The 18864-nt window shown below is 57.2% G+C and overlaps 1 protein-coding gene and 1 long non-coding RNA gene across 36 annotated transcripts in view; one reads left to right on the top strand and one right to left on the bottom strand.

Moving 5' to 3' along the window:
* Window positions 1–5313, top strand: part of UBR4 (ubiquitin protein ligase E3 component n-recognin 4) — a 139715-nt gene extending 134402 nt beyond the window's left edge. For all 35 annotated transcript variants that reach the window (XM_084963083.1, XM_084963100.1, XM_084963091.1 and 32 more), the window contains 3 exons: window positions 1745–1835; window positions 2459–2621; window positions 4931–5313. In XM_084963083.1, the coding sequence (XP_084819209.1) occupies window positions 1745–1835; window positions 2459–2621; window positions 4931–4995 (319 nt within the window). In that variant the 3' untranslated portion in view covers window positions 4996–5313. The remainder of the gene's footprint in view (window positions 1–1744; window positions 1836–2458; window positions 2622–4930) is intronic.
* Window positions 493–4440, bottom strand: LOC146402584 (uncharacterized). The gene is made up of 2 exons (XR_014807170.1): window positions 4321–4440; window positions 493–3045 (listed from the first exon to the last, which is right to left on the bottom strand). It is a non-coding gene; the product is annotated as an uncharacterized LOC146402584 (long non-coding RNA).
* Window positions 5314–18864: the final 13551 nt, after the last annotated feature.

Genomic DNA, 18864 nt, shown 5'->3' with positions numbered 1-18864 from the left:
ATCACCTGTTGGCTTGTTTTTATTTTTATGAGTCTAGCGTATGTAAACATTGGTATACACACAACACACACGCACGTCTTATTTATTTATTGTGGAATCAGTGGACATCTTTATTTTGGGGATACCCATTAGAAGTGTTTTGTGCTAGAAGAATGCTTTCCCAAATGATAGGTATAGAGTAGCATAGTTACGCAGGCGGTCGTGAAGCCCCAGTAAGGACCATAGACAGAGAGGGAAACCTGGGGGACTCCGGGAGATCGCTGTAAGTTGAGATGGCTCAAGAAAGCCGTCAGAATGTTGTGGAATGAAGCAGCCTGGCTTAACTGTAAAACCATAAATAGAAGCATGAGGTATGCCTCAGGTCATTAGGCAGAAGATGAAGCAAGGCCTGCATTCAAGTTCGGCGAGATAACCATCCTTTGGTTCAGGGACAGGAATTTAAGGGGAAGACGACATTCCACAGTGGGAGACCCTCATTATGCCCACACATGCTTTTCTTTTTTGTTGCTTTTTAGGGTCCCACCTGCAGCATATGGAGGTTCTCACGCTAGGGGTCAAATAGGAGCTGTAGCTGCCAGCCTGTGCCACAGCCACAGCAATGCAGGATCCGAGCTGCATCTGCAACATACCCCACAGCTCACAGCAAGCCCGGATCCATAACCCACGGAGCGAGGCCAGAGATTGAACCTGCATCCTCGTGGATGCTGATACTAATCAGATGTCTTGACCTCTGAGCCACGGTGGGAACCCCCCACACATGCATTACAGTACTAAGTTCTGATCCTTTCCGTTACGGACTCTGTTCCAAGGTGTGGAATCTCCACAGTAAGGGCTTATCTACCCTTTATTATTACAGACACAAAGGTGGTTTGCAGACGAAGCCTTTCCTAGATCTTGGGTTGTAGAAACTGAATCCTACCCCTGACACTTCACTCCTTGTGCAGAGGGGCGTCTGGTCTTTCCGTATTTCCCAGGGGCCGTACCTGTTGTAATCAGTCCTCGGGCTGGGAGTGTCTGTCGAGGAGGCTGTGGGTGCTCTTGTCCCTGGCAGCCCCCGGTTTCCCAAGGGCCTGGTTGGTCTCTACTCCCAAACTGACTCATTGGACTAAGTAGTGACGATACTGGTTAGAAATGAAGGGGTGTGGTGAGCAGCTCCAGGATTCACCCAGGATTTGGGAGGCGTTGGGGCGGTTGCGGCTTCCATCCGAGGCAATGCTGTTGCTCAGACCAGGTTTCTGACAGCTGGCTGCTTTCTAGCACGGCACGTGGTGGACTGAATACTATGGCTGGTTTAGGTTTGTTGACTGTTTGTAAAAATTCTCCGGTGGAATGTAAAGATGGAAGTAGAACCTCGTTTCCTACGTCATTTACCAGGTCCCTCGAAGTCCCAGCGTGTGGCCGGGGCTAAACTCAGGGACACTGGGCCCCGCGCATCTCCTTAAGCAGCAGCCTGGCGGTAGCTGTGGTGCATCTTACATCTTCCCCTCTCCGCTTGGCCCTGACTCAGCCGAGTCAGCGCTGGACAGGACGCGTTCATGGAAAGCCCTGTGGGGAATAAACCACTGAGTCGGAGGGCTTCAGAAGCCCTGTCCCAGCTGCTTTCTTCTGAGCAGAGGGGCTGGTGGCTGGAGCGAGTGACGCCCAGCTCCCGTGACCCTTCCCCAGCTCCCAGAATGCTTGGCTCTGTCCTTGTGCTGTGTCCTCCCAGGCTCTGCACGGACATGGGCTTTGGTTTCTGTTGCAGGCTGACAGACAAGGCGGTGAAGGACTACTCCGTGTATCGCTCTTCCCTTCTCTTCTGGGCTCTCGTCGATCTCATTTACAACATGTTTAAGGTAAGGGGCCAACCGGGGGTAGTGCGGGTTTTGGCGAGGACATAGACACCCGGGCTGGTGCCCGCGGCCCTGCCCTGGCAGCCTGCTCCTCCACGGCCTCCGCCTGAAACAGGCTGCACCCGCCGTGGGAGGGCTCCCCTCTCGCTCAGGCCTGCGGCCTCAGGCTGCCGCAGACCCTCTCCTGCAGGTGCATCTCCTCCCCTCCGAGTCCCCCTTTCTTTGCTCTCGTCCCTCTGGGTAAAGCCCGTTGCCCTGTGTGAGTGTGACTTGTTCCAGCCGAGCTTCTAATAGGGACACTCCCCTCTGCCTGAGAGGGTCAGCAGGGAGGCGGGAGGTCCTTTCATCACCTGCATGAAAACAGCTCCGCGAGAGCACCCTGGCCTCCCTCTCGGGGAGGTGCGGGTGTGGGAGGTGTGGGGCGGAAGAGCACATCCATGGCCTGTTGGAGCTCGTGGGACACACGAGCCCTGCTTAACAGGGGCTGTGAGAGGAGCGGAGGGGAGTTCTGTTCTGGAGGCAGAGCACATCCTCCGGGGAAACCGAGATGTGTGGGAGGTGCCCCCCCCCACCAAGGCACTGAGTGCCCCCCCCCACCCTGGCCCGTCTCGCATTGGTTCTTGTAGAAGGTGCCGACCAGCAACACGGAGGGAGGCTGGTCCTGCTCGCTCGCGGAGTACATCCGCCACAACGACATGCCCATCCACGAGGCTGCCGACAAGGCCCTGAAGGCCTTCCAGGAGGAGTTCATGCCCGTGGAGACCTTCTCCGAGTTCCTCGATGCCGCCGGTCAGTGTCAGGGTTGTTCATCTTTCACAGACCTTCTGGGCAAAGCCCAGGCCTGCTTTAGTGGAGCTGGCCATTGCTTTCATCTCCACATGCGGGAAAAGACAGGTGCGACCTGGCCTGTGGGCTGCTGCTGAGACCTCGCTGGTGACAGGACAGCAGCCACTTCACCCCAGGCCTGTGCCTCTGCTCATGCAGGCGTGCAAAGTGGAGATGGGCTGATCCCTGTTCACAGACAGAGTAACTGAGGCTTTGAAGACCAAGCGGATTCCCGGTGGGGCACAGCTGGAGAATCGCTAGAGCCCCTTTTGCTTCCTGGCTTTTTACGACAGTTCAGAGAATTACCCGTCTTCTCCTGCCTCTTGGGGGCTGAGACATCTGTGTCACAGCTGCCCTGGGGAGCCGTGGAGAATTTCAACTCTGATTCCTGACGATAAGAAGTAAACATCAAGAGACAAAAAAAAAAAAAAAGAAAAAGAAAAAAAAGAGGAGTTCCCATTGTGGCGCAGTGGTTAACAAATCCGACTAGGAACCATGAGGTTTCGGGTTCGATCCCTGCCTCGCTCAGTGGGTTAATGATCCGGCATTGCCATGAGCTGTGGTGTAGGTCGCAGACGCGGCTCGGATCCCGCGTTGCTGTGGCTCTGGCGTAGGCTGGCAGCTACAGCTCCGATTATACTCCTAGCCTGGGAACCTCCATATGCCACGGGAGCGGCCCAAGAAATGGCCAAAAAATAAAAAAGAGAGAGCAAAGAACACCTCTGCTGATAGGAACGGGGCAGCACCCTGAACGCTGTCCCGTGAGACGTCCTCAGACGGTTGCTCAGCCCTGATAGCCAGTAAATGTGCAGCTCATTGTTCTCTGCTGTGTCCAGGTGCTCTGCACAGCAGATTTGTCATCCAAATTGCAAGCACATTAAATTTTGTTTGGATTTCATAACCAAGCATCAGATGACAGCAGGGGGAGGTGACTTGGGCCAGTGCTAGGAAAATCCACCCAGGATGAAAATCCCGCGTCCTCCCAGGCTGTGGGTGCCGCGGCAATCAGCCCCCATTGCTGCCATCCTTTCCAAGGTCGGGCTCCCAGAGCCAGAGCCGGGGAGCTACCTGCCTCACTCTTCTGTGAGCTGGTTTCCTCCCCCCGCCGCTCTTAGTCTGACATCTAAGAGCAGGAAAAGGTCTTCCCAGATCCACCATCAAGGGAAGGCCTCCACTAACGCTTTCAGGCGGTCCTCTGGGAGCTAGACCCTCAGATGTCTGGAGGGATGCTCTCTGGGAATTCTTCTTCCCTCCCGGCTCAGCACCAGCGGGTGGAGTTTCCCCAGAAGCCCTGAGCCTGCCTTCTAGTTTGGCTGTTTGTTGCAATGGCCTCCCTGGAAGCTGTGCTGGATGGGCCTTTGCTGGCCTGGTGCCTCCCCCGTTATCTGGGGTCAGGTGTTAGCACTGCCCACCCCCGTTGCTTTGTTAACTTCCCTGGATGCTCCACGGTGTCTTTCCAGTCTAGACATCTTACCTCACCTATATCCTTATTTTCTTCAGCCATTGACCCCTGACCAAGGGCAGGTAGCCTGTGCACTTGTGTCTCCTGGCCCAGCGCCTTGCCCGTCCCCTGGGGGTCTGACTATCTACAGAGACTGTCCATATGAATGTCAGAGTCCGAGGAGGAGGAGGAGGAGGCGGGCAGGGCAAGGAAGATACTCACCTTGGTTCAGGGCTTCGCATCTGCCCCAGAGCAGGGGAGCGTGAAGACTTGTCACTGTCTCCGTTTGCCAGCGGAGGAGACAGCACTCCTGACTCTGGCAGCTTGCTGCAGGCCCTGGGCTAGGGGTTGGATCGAAAGTCAGCTGAGCCAGGGTCCTGCCAGCCTGCCCTGTCCTCCCAGCCCAGCCTACCCTGTCCTCCCAGCCCTCCAGGGCAGTGCCATTAGGATTAGCCTGTCTTTGGCCCCCGGTCACTCTGCAAATGTGCTGAAGGCTGTGGACACTCCGTCTGCAGGAGCCCCTGTCCATGTTATACTCCATGTCAGTGGAGTTACAGGACCCCTGCAAAGACCGCTCCAGGGAGGTGGTAAGACCAGCCTCAGCGACTTTAATGCCTTTAAACGAACAGCAGGGCCTGGTTCCAGAGCAGGACCCTCCTTGCAGGACGAGAATGTTTGCAGGCTGACTGTCTCCCCAGTCATGGCCCGCCTCCAGTGAGCAGCTGTGTCAGGGCTTGTCAGGGCACAGCGCGTTCCCTACATGGATGCAGTATTCGTGACTCGGGGCTGGGGGCCTGCCTGCCGCTGCTGACCAGCCTCTGCCTGTTTCCAGGTCTCTTAGCAGAAATCACCGATCCAGAGAGCTTCCTGAAGGATCTGCTGAACTCAGTGCCCTGAGCACCATGCGGAATCTGCGGCCGACGGAGATTGACGCTAGCTGGCCTTCCATCCTTCTGTGTCTCCCTCCCGTGCGTTGACTCCCCCACGGGGTGCTGCAACACTGCTCCTCCCCCTCCCCCTTCTTCTTGGAGTGGCTTGGGGCTTTTAGGCCTCCTGTTTATCTCGTGTGTGTGGTGCACTAGCTATGAAGTTGTCTGTGACCCAAGCCGTCGAAGGATCTGTACATACCTGGGAGCCATGAGTTGTCCTGGCCGACTTAATACTTGAGTGTGCCCATCCTGAGAAATAAACGAATGACTTAATACACATCGAAAAGGAAGGTGTTGCCTGTGCTTAAACCCCCCGTAGTGGCACTGGCCAAGTGCCTTTCCTGCACAGCCCTTCTGGCATCAGCAAGGAGGACAGCGTGTATCATAGTCACTGTCTCTTCTTAGCGCCAAATGGAGCCTGTCTGTTCTTGGCCAGCAAGTTGGGGCATTGCGTTTGACGGCTGTGATCTTTCTTGAAACAAACACCTTGGCTCCTCTTTTTTGGCCTTAAGAACTAGCGCCCAAAGTCATGTGGAGTCAGTGATTTTCTAGTCCTCAGCTCAGTGCAGTTGGACGCTAGTGTTCCCACGGCAGAGGCGTTTGACAAACCCTGCTAGCTTCCTGTCGGAAATGCTTTGACGACCTCTCCCAGTAGCTGCCCTTTCTTGAGTGCCTTCTCTGTGTGTGTGTGATTTCTAGTCTTTCTAACAGCCTTGCCTACAAAATAAGGGCCTCTGGGAGTTCACTTGTGGCACAGCAGGTTAAAGATCGGGTGTTGTCACTGCAGTAGCTCTGGTCACTGCTATGGTGTAGGTTTGATCCCTGGCCCAGGAACTTCTACATGCCACGGGTACAACCAAAATAAAAATTATTATTATTTTATTTTTTTTCCCATTTCTTGGGCCGCTCCCGCGGCATATGGAGGCTCCCAGGCTAGGAGTCTAATCGGAGCTATAGCTGCCAGCCTATGCCAGAGCCACAGCAACGCAGGATCCGAGCCGCATCTGCGACCTACACCACAGCTCATGGCAACACCGGATCGTTAACCCACTGAGCGAGGCAGGGATCGAACCCGCAACCTCATGGTTCCTAGTCGGATTCGTTAAACCACTGTGCCACGACGGGAACCCCTAAAAATTATTTTTAAGGGGAGCTAGTTCTGAGCCGGTATCACACCTCAAGGCCACCCAGCCAGTAGCTGCCAGAGCTGAGGTTTTGTGCTTCCGAGGCCATGTCCTGAACCACAGTTGGCAGCTGCCTCTGGAGCCTTGAGACCTGCTTCCCCGCATTTGTGGGCAGCAGCCCTCTCAGAGAGACAGGAGACTCCTTAGAGCTTCTCTGCAGGTTGAGGGCAAGGCTGATCCAGACGTGGCCTTGGTTGGAGGCAAAGAGCTTGCTAATGGCCATCTCTTTGAGATCCCTCTGGGCCGCTCTGCCAACTGTTTCTTGGAGTGACAACCTCCTGTATCTTGATGTTCAATTTATGTGGCTCACTCCTCAGGCCAGACCATTTAGGACAGAAGGTGCCTCCAGGTCCCTTTAGACGACATCCAAAGCCAGGACCTCGTGTACCTTCCCCAGAGCCACTAACCAGGCAGCCACAGGCAGGCGTGAGTGTCCTGGGTCAGGGCTTAGCCAGAGAGAGAGAGGCACATGGTTGCAAGAGCCCAGCTGGGGGCCCTGGCGGAAAGAAGGTGCGTTCGCTGAGTGCTTGGTGGTGGCGGTGGGTAACCGGCTTGAGGGAGGGGCACATCCAGTCCTCAGTCAGCCCAGCCCCCACGCTTTGTGTGCAGCCTCGTCCCCTCAGGAGGGGAGTGTGGACACCTACTGGGTGCGAAGGTGGTGAGTTTCAGGAGTTCATTGCCTGCCGTGTAGTAAGGAGATGCCTCTCTTCTCACGGATGAATTCATCTGCAGTCTGCAGGATTGGGGCTCTGTTTAAAGGAAGCGCCACATCTCGGGTGAGGTCCAGTACATCCAGCTTTGAGGACGGATGGCAGACCCTGGTCTCAGGGACACTCACGTCTCAAACCGAGCACAGCAAGTTCATTCCCTCTCATAGGTCCGTCCCCTGTGTCTCCGAGAGGCATTCCGGGCCCACATCAGCATATGGCGTTGCTGCCAAGTAACATCCTAGCACGGAGTAAACTGAAACTGCCTCATCTGGGACAGCGACGCTGGAAGGGAGAGTGGGGCCAGGGGCAGGGAGACAGGCTTCTACGTACCCGGTGCCGGCTGCCCCTGGAGGCTGAGCTGCGCTCACGCCAACACCTTGGGGCATCGCCAGTTGTTCCGGCGCCTTCCGAAGCTTGACCTCGCCTTGGTTCCTTGGGCCTGCAGGGCTGGGGTCTCCAGACCTCGTTACAAGGTGTTCAGCTCTTTCTCTCTGCCCTTCCAGTTTCTGATTTTCTTTCGAAGTCCTCAGAGAATTTCGGCCCCAGCCCTATCACATCAGACCTCTTGGTTTCATGGTCACAGCTTTTCCTGGTGTCCACACGGGGTGCTTCCCAGTGACTGTCACAGGTCAGCCAGGCTGCTGACACAGTGGCAGTCCAGGTCATGAGGTCCCAGGGCAGTGAGTTCTAGGCAGAGCTCGGGCAGGAGTGGCAACTGGTCCAGGATGAACTTGGCCTCCCCGAGCCCACGTGCCATGACAGCACTGAAGGACGTCAGGCAAAAAACAAGTTAGTCTCTTTCCGACCTGAGCCATTATCTGGACTTATGGCTTCTTGGGTCCTTCCTTGCCTTGTCAACAGGCAACCCTAGCTGGGGAATTCGGGCAATTCCAGATCGTCCACACCTGGTGATGGCTGTAGTTTTTAAGCCCCCCAAGTCTCCGTTCAGCAATAAAGCTCTAGGTATGTCAGCACCTTCCTTCTAGAATGAATGGCTAAATCCTCAGGGTTCCGCAGTTGGGTCTGTGGCTTTCCTGGCCCCCAGCTTCCTGAGTTCAGTGCTCTGTTAGCAGCTAAAGGGGGAGTCAGGTGCCCCCTTTCCACGAGCCCCCTCTGCCCACCCCCGTCTGCAGTTACATTTGCTGAGACACGGGGGCTCTTTGCATCGAATTCCCATATTCTGGCATGGACAGGTGTGGGACTCCAGGGTCCTGTCCACTCTGCTAGCATGTATTCCCTCCAGTCTGGAGCGTCACCTTGGCGCCGGGCACTGTGCTGGATGCCAAGGGCCCAGCAGTGCACCAATCGTGTGATCTGTGGAGCTTAGACTCCGTGCGGGGTGGTGGGCAGTGCACCAGCCAAGACTGTGAGGGGATGACACTGGGGCATGGGGTTATGGGGCCAGTGCCCCTCCACTGCCCACCTGCTCACACCCAGTTGGAACGGGCATCCTGCTGGTCATTCAGCAAACTCCAGTGGGATTCTTGCCTGCGCTTGGCTCCCAGGGGTTACTGCAGCTTCGGCCAGGAGGGCCCTTTGGGAACAGGGGACTAGCCAGAAGGGGAGACTCCCTCTGCTTTCTGGCTTCGCAATGTAGCCTGGCTCTGGCCAGTCCCATCACCTATGCACCTCGTCCTGGGAGCATGCGTCCTCTGGCCCCCGCAGTCTGTTCTCCTAGTGCTCTGCATTTAAAACTGCCCTCAGGCTGTGCTCCCTCCTCACGCTCCTTCCATCCCCTTGTTCAGCCCCCTGGCAGGGCCTCCAGCCCTCGCCTGGCCCTCCCTTAGCTCCCAGATTTCAAGGCTGATCCCTCCTCCACCCAGACTGCCAGGACCCGTGTTTGGCTGCAGACGCACGCACCCTGTCCACACTTGCACACCAGTGCTTTGCTTTGGTGATTCCCGTTTGCTCCCGTGGTTACTTCTGTCTCTCCAGCTCTGCAGGCCCTGCCCCAGGGGCTGCTCCATTTCCTGCCTGTCCTTGTCTCTTGCCCCATCTCGGAGCCCAGCCCAGGACTGGGTGCTGCCAGCTCACCCCCTTTGCTCCCTAGAGAGCCTGGAGCAGCTGAGCACAGTGTGTGCAGGGCAGAGCCCTTTCCCCAAGGCTCCCTCCAGAGCCAGGGGGCCCAGCTAGGGCAGGGGAGGCTGCCCTGAGCCCCAGGCCTGTGCCCGGTCCTGTGGGCGGGGCTGGTGTCACCCCACCTCTCACCCATCTGTGCCCCTTTGCCGACTCCGGAGCTTGGGTCGTGCGCTCTGGCCCCTTCATTCAGGCTGGGACAGTGGGGCACAGAGATGAGGAAGGACTTGCCTGAGGTCCCCAACTCACAGCTGTCGCCCTTTTCCAGACCCCGGGCTAACAGGGTCGGGCACTTAGGCTGTCGCCCTGGGTATGTGAAGGATGATTTCCACATCCTGGCTGACACTGATGGGAGGCAAGAGGGAGGTGGTGGCTCTGGAGGGGGGAGAAGCTCCATTTGTGGCGAGAAGGTGGCGAGTGGGTGTGGAGCATCGAGTACACGGCGGGCACCCTTGCCAGCTCACCCTGTGCAGGCTGGGTGCTCACACTGGACGCAGGTCTTGGCCACTGCCTACGTGTGCCCATGAACTTCAGTGTCTGGAGCAGGCCCTTGTGCTTCTGCCTGAGGGAGGGGTGGCTGGACCATTTGGGAACAGGAGGGGCGGGCTGATGGGATATCCTCGGCAAGGCAGGATGGGGTGACGGCCACCACCACTGGGGGAGGCTGGGTGGGGTCCGGGGGCTGCGATAACTGGAATTAGCCCTGGGTTTACGGGGCAGTCGGTGAGGGGGCCCAGAACTCCTACCCAGGGTAAGTGCCACCCCCGGGTGGGTGTTCTGGGCCTGGGCAGGACTGAAGGAGACGGAATCTCTGCTGGCTGCTCCTTGGACTGCCGTCTTTGCCCCTGACCTTATTAACCCATCAGCTCCACCTGTCCCCCAGCCTGCTCAGTCTCCACTGGGGTCCCTGCTGCACCCCTGTCAGGCTGCTCACGGATTTAGCTATCTGGGGACTCCACCATAGCCCTGTGCCAGGCATGACCTACAGTTGTCCATTACTGTTTTTCCTCCTGTTTCACAGAGGGACCCAAGGCTCAGAGAGGCAAACTCACCTGCCCAAGGCTGCACAGCCTGTAAGTGGGATGCAGCTGCCATGTAGTTACCTGAGCCCCGCTCAGTCACCTGGCTCTGCTTGCCATCTGGTCTGGGCACGGATTTGGTTGGATCGACCCAGCTCCCAGCAGGAAGACACAGCTTTGGGAGTCAGGGCCCGGCCAGGTGCCCACAGGGTGGGCAGGGCAGCCACAGCCAAAGGTTTACTGGCTGCATGATGGGAACCATGCGTAGATGAGATGCCATGGGCTGGCTGGCAGGCCAGGTATATGGGCCCTGTTGCCCTAACACCAGGGCCGACAGGGCCAGTAGGAGGTGATGTTTGTTTGGTGTAGCCTGAATGCTGGGCTTGGAGCTGTGAGCAGCTGGTGGCCCAAGCCCGTCTCGTACTCTGGCTTTTTTTTTCCTCCCTTCTTTACAGTGGCACCTGCAGCATATGGAAGTTTCTAGGCTAGGGGTTGAAGTGGAGCTGCAGCTGTGACCCACACCACAGCCACAGCAACACTGGATCCTTACCCCACTGAGTGAGGCCAGGGGTCGAACCCACATCCTCACAGACACTGTGTTGGGTTCTTAACCCACTGAGCCACAAAGGGAACTCCATGCTGTGGCTCTTCTTGGGGTGGGCACCTTCCTGTTCACAGGGATGGGGACAGGGGCGCAGCCTGCGGAGAGAGGGTGACTACACACAGCGAGACAAAGCCGCTCTGTTCCTCTCCTGGTTCGGGAAGTGGCGCTGGGGGGCTGATCCTTTATACCTCGCAGGACACCGATCCTCCCTCCCCTCCTGCTCCCGGCAGCCTCAGGGGCTCCAGCCGCCCCAGGAGTGGCCTCGTGGGGGCTCCCAGACTGCGGGTGATGGGCCCTTTACCGTCACGCTTCCCTTCCTGTGCTTTCAGCCCCTGATCGTTGCTTCCCTTACACTCCCTGCTCGAGGAGGCAGGCATTATTAGTCCCGATAGGAGGAGGACATCAAGACTCAAGGATGGGGGAGTTCCCGTCGTGGCGCAGTGGAAATAAATCGGACTAGGAACCATGAGGTTGCAAGTTCAATCCCTGGTCTCGCTCAGTGGGTGAAGGATCTGCTGTTGCCCTGAGCCGTGGTGTAGGTCACAGACGTGGTTTGAATCTGGCTTTGCTGTGGCTGTGGCGTAGGCCAGCAGCTACAGCTCCGATGAGACCCCTAGCCTGGGACCCTCCATATGCTGTGGGTGCAACCCTTAAAAAAAAAAAAAAGAAGACTCAAGGATGGGGTGCCTCCCTGGAGTCGCTGCTCCATTTAGAGCTGCCATGTGAAATTCTGGGTGCTTGGCCATGTTTGAATTTTGGGCAAATGAAAACTATTTTAGTATAAAATTATCCCCCAATGATTGTGTAGAACTATTTTATTTTGGCCATGCCTGTGGCACGTGAAATTTCCTGGACCGGGAATCAAACCCATGCCACAGCAGTGACAACACTGTGTGCTTAACCTGATGAACCACCAGGGAACTCCCCCAATTTTTTTCAATGTAAGTATATCCCATACCAGAGTTGGGATATAATTATACTAAAAAATTATATTCATTTATCTGAAATTCCAATTTAACTTCACAGCCTTCATTTTTAGCTGCTAAGTCTGACAACCCTAGCTCAAGTGGTCATCGAACGCACAAATTTAAGAAAACTCAGATCCTGATCTTGAGGAAGCTCCCTTTGTTTCTGTGGGAGAGATAAGCCCTGCAGGGGGAACAAGGGAGCAGCCAGTGCCCTGGCTGGAAGTTGGGAAGAGCCTGAGGCAGCCATGAACCTGATGGCGGGTCTGGTGTGGCCCTGGCCTTGCTGCCCTCCGTGCTGCATTGTGCTGCCCCGGCCTGGGAGAGCCACCAGGACTAGATGCACACACATGCGTGGAAGTTTCCATCTTATTAACTCCCGGAGGGTGAAAGGTGGACAGAGATCTGTCCAATTGGTGACTCTGGGGGAAGCTGGGGCTGAGAGGGGCAGGGACTCTCACTGGCCCAGGGGAATCAGCACTGCGGGCAGGCAGCCTCATCAAGAAGCTGATGGAGGGGTTCCTGTTGTGGCTCAGGGCATTACGAACTCAACTAGTATCCGTGGGGATGCTGGTTTCATCCCTGGCCTTGCTCAGTGGGTTAAAGATCCCGCATTGCCATGGCTGTGGTGTAGGTTGAAGACGCAGCTTGGATCTGGTGTTGCTATGACTGGTGTAGGTCAGTGGCTACAGCTCTGATTCGACCCCTAACCTGGGAACCTCCATGCGCCGCATGTGCAGCCCTAAAAAGACAAAAAAAAAAAAAAAAAGAAGAAGAAAAAGCCGGTGGAGGTGCCATTCAGAGGAGGCCCCAGACCAGGGTTGGGGCCACCAGATGTGTCCCCATATCGTCCAACTGTCCAGCATGTGCCTCGCCCCGTGGTAAGCGCTCAAGGGGTATTTAAGCCTCGCAGCCACCCTGTGAGGTGGGCATCGTTACCTTCCATTACCATCTGAGGCTGCCCTCTCAGAGGTGGCAGAGCAGGGATGTGAGTCCAGGTCCATCTAAGGCCACTGTCCACAGCTGTCACTGCTTCGCCACCTTGTCTCTGTGCTCATCCCAGCTGGACGCTATCTTGGCCACTTCTGGACTTGAGTGGCCGGGACTGTTGGGGGCAAACAGGAAAAAGTTCTTGGTGTCCCAGAGGCTGGCCAGGCTGAAGGTGGTAAATTGGTCCACTGAGTGTTTCCAGGGTTGAGGCGAATCTGGCTGCTCTTGTCTCGCCTGAGAGGAAGGCTCGTCTGTACATTTTTTAAAGAGTTGGAAGAAAAACACAGAATAGGAGTTATTGCTGTAGCACGGTTGGTTAAGAATCTGACTGCAGCAGCTCGGGTTGCTGCAGAGGCTCAGGTTTGATCCCCGACCCGGTACAGTGGGTTGAAGGATCTGGTGTAGGTTGAAGCTGTGGTTCGATTCGATTCAATCCCTGACCCAGGAACTTCCATATGCCACAGGTGCAGCCATTTAAAAAAAGGAAATAAATAAATAGATAAAAACATAGAATTTGCAAGAGAGGATGTATGGGGCCCATAGAGCCTAAAATCTTACTATCTGGCTCTTTGCAGAAAATGCTTAGAGTCTGGTTCAGATGCAGGACCCACGTGGTTACAGAAGAGAGATGCAGAGTGGGGGCCACCCCCCCCTTAGCTATTCAAAGTCCCTGAAGTCCTCTGAGTCATCCCATGCCCGTGTGCAGCTTTAGGGTGAAACACAGCAGGCTGTCCCCTGATTACTCACAGTGCCACCTGCTAAAGACAGCGCCGGAGGTGAAACAACTGCTGGGACCAGGGTGTTGGGGTCGAGCACGTGGAGCAGCTAAGAGGCCTTGAGTGTCAGTGGGCCCAAGGCCGAGCGGCTAAGGGCCCATTGTCTCACCCAAGAGCAAACACTGAAGGGAACCCGGGGAGTGGGGTGGGGTGGGGTGGCTGCAGGACCCTGAGTGAGCACATGTGGGCCTTGTCGGCCACCTCTGCTCCCAGGTGGCTGCCCTCCAGGTCCCCCAGGGCTGCACCCCCAGGGGTCCCGGCATCACTTCCCGCCTGGCCCGACCACGTCAGAGGGAAATGGGGCCTGCTGATTCCTGCACCCGCGTCTCAGGGAACCTTTCCCAGAGGCCCCTTGGGGTCCCCCCTCACCTCTCATGGGCCAAAGATGGATCCCTCAGGAGACTTGAGACGACCCAGCTTGGCTCCGACGCCAGGGTTCTTCCCTGGGGCTCGGAAGGAAGGGACATAGGGGCCCCGGGACTTCCCAAGGAGGGGCAGCGACAGTGCCCTAGTCCGTCTCCGGAGGCCCCAGCCTCTCTCACTTTGGTCCACACAGGCTGCCTCACTCCAGACACTGGACGTGTCTGGGCCCCACGGCCACTGCCGCCCTCACCGGCCCTCAGGTCGATCCCGAGTTGATTCTGTTTTTTTGCATCCCTGGCTCTGGTTTCAAAGTCTGTGCAGGCTGCGGGGAGGCTGGATGGCCTTGGTGGGAGGAGGGTGGAGGAGGCAGGTCTCCCGAGCCTTCCAGGTGGGCTCAGACCCAGGTGGCAGCCTGGGAGGTCAGAGAGCGCGTGTTCCGTGGGGATGTTTTGGGGTCCGTTGTGCTGGCTTCTGGTCCCAGCCTGCCACCCACAGCTCCTTGGGCAGATGGCTTAATTGCTCTGGGCCTCAGTTTCCTCATCCATAAAAAAGGAGATAATCGCCCTAACAGCAGGGTTAAACCAGATTACGGGTGCTAAGCCCTTGGCGCAATGCTGTCACTGGTGACCACAGGACCGTTATCAGGAGCCGCCCGGAGCCTGGCACAGGGCAGTGTCAGCAGACATCAGCCAAGCCCTCTTTGTACCCAAAACCCAGGGCTGGGCCTCCAGGGGAGGCGAGAGGAATACCTCAGGGATGAGGGCAGAGGACTGAGTCCCAGGGGACTGAAGTGCTGGACAGCTGGGATCCTAAGGGAGGGAGAACTCACCTCTGGTTGGGGGTGGCATGCAGGCATCAGGGAGGACTTCTTGGAGGAGGTGACATTTGAAGCAGAGGCTCCTAAGTTGAGGGGCAAACTCTTCAGAGGGTGTGGGCCAGCCCCTGAGGACCTGGGCATGTCTCTCAGCCAGTGTAGGCACTGCCCTGGGAAAGGCCTGGTGCCAGGTGTGCACCAGGTGGGACTTGGGCTGGGCTGCAGGTGCAGGGTGCCACTGGGGTAGCTGGGGGTGGGGGAGGTGCCGGCAGTGAGGAGGGTGGCCTGGCTGCAGTGGACAGGACTTCCGTGGGCCCTGGGCATGCCCTGGGCCCTGCTGGTCCTCTCAAACTCAAGGAGATTGGGCCAGACCAGACCTTCTCCTGGTTCTCCCGGAAGCCCCTGGAGGCTTCCTCTTCCTTCCCCAAGGACGACTTGGGAGCTGGACGATGCTGCAGATCCCTGGGCCCAGCCCAGCCCCACCTCCCATGGCAGGGGGACGAGGGAACTGTCCCACACTCCAGTGAGCACACGGCCCCTTCTTCCATGAAAGCTCTAGATTTAATCAATCCACACACACTTGCTGAGCACCTGCTGGGCACCAAGTCCTAGGATTGAGAGGTGACAAGGCACGGCCCCTGCCCCTGTCCAGGCTGAGTGGGACCAGCACAGGCAACCCGTGAGTTTCCTCTCCAGGAAGCTGTGCGCTGCTTTTCCGAGGACGACGGTGATGATGTGGACAGATGTCACTGAGGACTTCCTCTCTGCTGGGCTCACCCCCCCCCATCATCTCCTTTGACTCCTTAATCTGTTCCTGTCATACCCATTTTACTGACAAGGAAACTGAGACTGAGAAGGTCAGTCTTTCCTGGATGGCACAGAAGGTAATTGCGATCCAGGATTTACTCCTGCTCTGATTTCTTTTCTTTTCTTTTCTTTTTATTTTTCTTTTTAGGGCCGCACCCGTGGCATATGGAATTTCCCAGGGTAGGCTGGCCTACACCACAGCCAGAGTAAGGCCAGGAGTGACCTGCATTTGTGAATTACACCCCAGCTTGAGGCAACACCAGATCCTTATCCCACTGAGAGGCCAGGGATTGAACCTGTGTCCTAATGGATACTAGTTGGGCTGGTTACCCCGGCGCCACAATAGGAACTTCCAGGCTACGTCTGTTCTTAACCTGCTGAGCCACAAGGGGAACTCCACCTGCTCTGATTTCAAAGCCCCTTATTTGAATGGCTCATTCCGAAGCGTGGCAAAGCCTGGGAGCCTAACTAAGCTGGGACCCCCACCCTGCACTGGCCTAACGATTCCCCTCTCCGGCTCCTGCCCTCCCCCTGAAGTGCCCAACTGTCCTTCCCACCCGCTCTGGCAAGAAGCTGTGCCCCGGGACCTGGCAGCCCTGGTCAGGTCTCATCCAGCCAAGAACCTACCCCAGGGCCAGTGTGTGGATCTTATTACCCCGGGAACCATGGAGATCCCAGCTCTGGGTCTGCTGAGCTGCTCTGGAGCCTGGGTCATCTCCAGGCACAGTGTTCAAGCCTACCTCTGGGCCCGAAGCCTTTGACAAATGTCAGTGACACAGAAACACGAGCAGGCTTTGCTCAGTGGCAACAGGAACCCCTTCTGGGAAGCCCAGCGTGGTGGGAAAGATACCCCTCCCCCATGTTAAAACCTCCTGAACCCCAAACCATAGTGATCTCCTCCAAGTGCCCACAGGTCCCCTTCCATGCGCTGGGACAGGCAGAATCCTCCCTGGGAGCTGCAAGGTGTGGGAGCAGGGGTCCCCACACCTCGCCTCGATGGGAGGTGTGGGGACCCCTGCTTTAGAATGAGGACCCCCGGCTCCCGTGGTTCCATGGGGAGGCCAGGTGTGGCCTCGAGCCCAGCGCTGGAGTAAGTTTGGGGAGCTGCTGCCACAACCCTGACGTGTGTCAAAGTTCTTTCTGGGAGTCTGCAGGGACTTCCGCCCTCCGGGGGTTGGTTGCCCCACAGCACCTCACCTGTGGGCTTGGTGGCCCCAGTTCACCCTGGGCACATCCTGCTCCATCCCCAGAGCCTGTCTCTGTCCCGTCTCCCAGCACAGTTCAACCACACTCCCCTCCTGAACCAACCCTCCTCCCACCTGCCCCTCAACACGCCAGCTCCTTCCAGAACCTTCCATTTCTCCACCCCTCTGCTGCTCGTTTCCCATTTCACAGATGGGAACACGGAAGCCGGGGTTGAGGGTGATGGAGGGACCTTGCAGGGCAGGGCTCAGTGAGTGGTTTCTAGAGGCTGATGGATGTTTTTTCCTTTCATCGTCTCTTTATTCCAGAAGCTCTCCACCTCCACCTGTCCCCACAGCAATGGCATTTGGAAGAGCCCAGGTGGGCAGTCTTCTAGAATGTTCCCAGCAGCGTGTGTCTGTTTCACAGAAGTGTCATGGACCACGTCCCTTTACCTGCCGCTGTCCTGGAACTTGATGAGGTTCTCATTACAGCTCCCAGCAGGTGCATCTGAGGCTGGGACCATGTCAGCCCTCAGGTCCGGGTGTCCCACTCAGCACTCATCATGCCCTTTGTCTGACCGACGGCCCCGCCAAACCTCCAGTGCCTCGTTAGCTGGTGACCTCTGGCCACCTCTGTGCCAGGCCTGGGGGGCAGGGACGATTATTGGTTATGTCCCTCTCGGTACTGGCCCTGAGCCGAGGAGGACACAGGAGGATGAAGGGGACAAGAGGCAGTGGAGAGAGGCGGCTGAGCCAGGGGCCAGAGGGAAGGTCAGGGAGCCTTTCCAGGGTCGGGGGCGGGGGTCACCTGGGCTGAGCCCCCAAAGCCGGTAAGACCTAGACGAAGGGGAGTGGGTGTGGCGGAGGAAGGCATTTGGGCAGGATGCAGGCGGGAGGTGTGATGGCCAGAAGCAGCAGGGGTTCCTGGAGCATCACACGTGTCAGATGGAGTCCCGGGTTCGCCCCTCCCTCAGAAGGGAAGTGGGGCTCAAACCCGGTGGCTGAGACCTGGGTGTCTGCAGACACACCTGGCCACCACTTCCCGAGGTGGGTGTGAGGCGTGCTGCGCTGGCTGCCGCGCGAGCCACCTCCCAGGCCGGGAACACTCAGCTGCCTGCCTCCACGCCCACCCCATCCTGTCTTTACATTGACATCTCTATCCAGGGCTCCTGCCAACCCAGCATCATAAAACATGCTCAGAGAGGCCCTCTTCCTCCTCCTCCTCCCTTCCATCCCCCCCCCTCCCCAAGCCAGCCCCTTCTCCACCTCATCCTCAAGAAAGCCTTGCTGGCAAAACCTGAGTGTTTCCAGGCTTCCTGCCTCTGGCACACAGGGGCCCGGAAATGCCCCTCAGGTATGCAAACAGGTCTTGGTGCTCAGACGCCTCCCATCCTGCCTTCCTCCAGAGTTGGGGGCAGCCCTACCTGGCCACCAGGAGCTAGTCCCCTGGCCAGAAGGCAGTGACATCACCTTTTCTTGGGCAAGCTCTGTGTGCTAGGGCGGGGTCCCCATCAGATAGAGGCCGGCACGTGTCTGGGCACCTGAGCCCAGGTGGGGTGAGGGGACAGGAAGGCAGCCACACAGCTGGGATCCTGGGTGGCTCAGGTCCTTGTCTCTTGGGATTTTCCCAGCCTGCCCTGGGGCGGGCTGTGTTCCTCGTCTAATGGCTCAGGGCCCAGCTCCACCACACAGGAATTTTTCTCTTCTGTGACTCTGCCTCCAAAGTAGAGTTAAAGGCAGCTGAGTTTCAGGAGATGGAAGAAACAGATGCCAGCGTGGGGCAGGTGCCCCCAACAGGCAGTGGGGCTGCCTGACCTGTGAGGAAACAGCTGTACCCACGCTAGCCTCTGTTTCCCCAACTAGCCAAACTCTTTCACCAACCCCAGGGCCTTTGCTCAGAAAGAATGCTCTTTCCTTAGCTCCTCATAGACTCCGGGGCTCTCGGGTCCCATGTCATCTCCTCAAAGGGGACTTTTCAGGCATTGGTCCAATATTGTCCCCATCAGTCTCTATCTGAAGTGGCTATATTTATCTGCTTGGTTGTGTGTTAAGAGCTGGCCTCCTGATTGGCCACCTCTTGGTCATGGTCCTCTCTGGCTTTTGGGTGGAATGACCTCTATAAGCATCAGCTCCCGGTACCCCTGAGATCTCCAAGGGCAGGAGTGCAGTCCTGTTCTGCCTGTACCCCTAGCATTGAACTTGGGAAGCTGGAGGACATTGCCACCAGCCGCCTCAAGGTTAGTTTGCCCTTCCAAGGACAAGGACCTTAGGGAAACTCAGGAAGCTGTCAACGCATTTCTGTCCCCAGCCCCATCTCCTGGACCTGGGCTTTCCCCCACCTGTTC

This window comes from Sus scrofa, chromosome 6 (assembly GCF_054392235.1).
Source record: "Sus scrofa isolate SSC_HxYL_T2T_F1_AM1 chromosome 6, Sscrofa_HxYL_maternal_Yorkshire_Landrace_v2.0, whole genome shotgun sequence".
NCBI classification, from domain to species: domain Eukaryota; kingdom Metazoa; phylum Chordata; class Mammalia; order Artiodactyla; family Suidae; genus Sus; species Sus scrofa.
The sequence above is the reverse complement of the archived record's forward strand: the minus strand, read 5'-3'. Positions and strand labels throughout refer to the sequence as shown.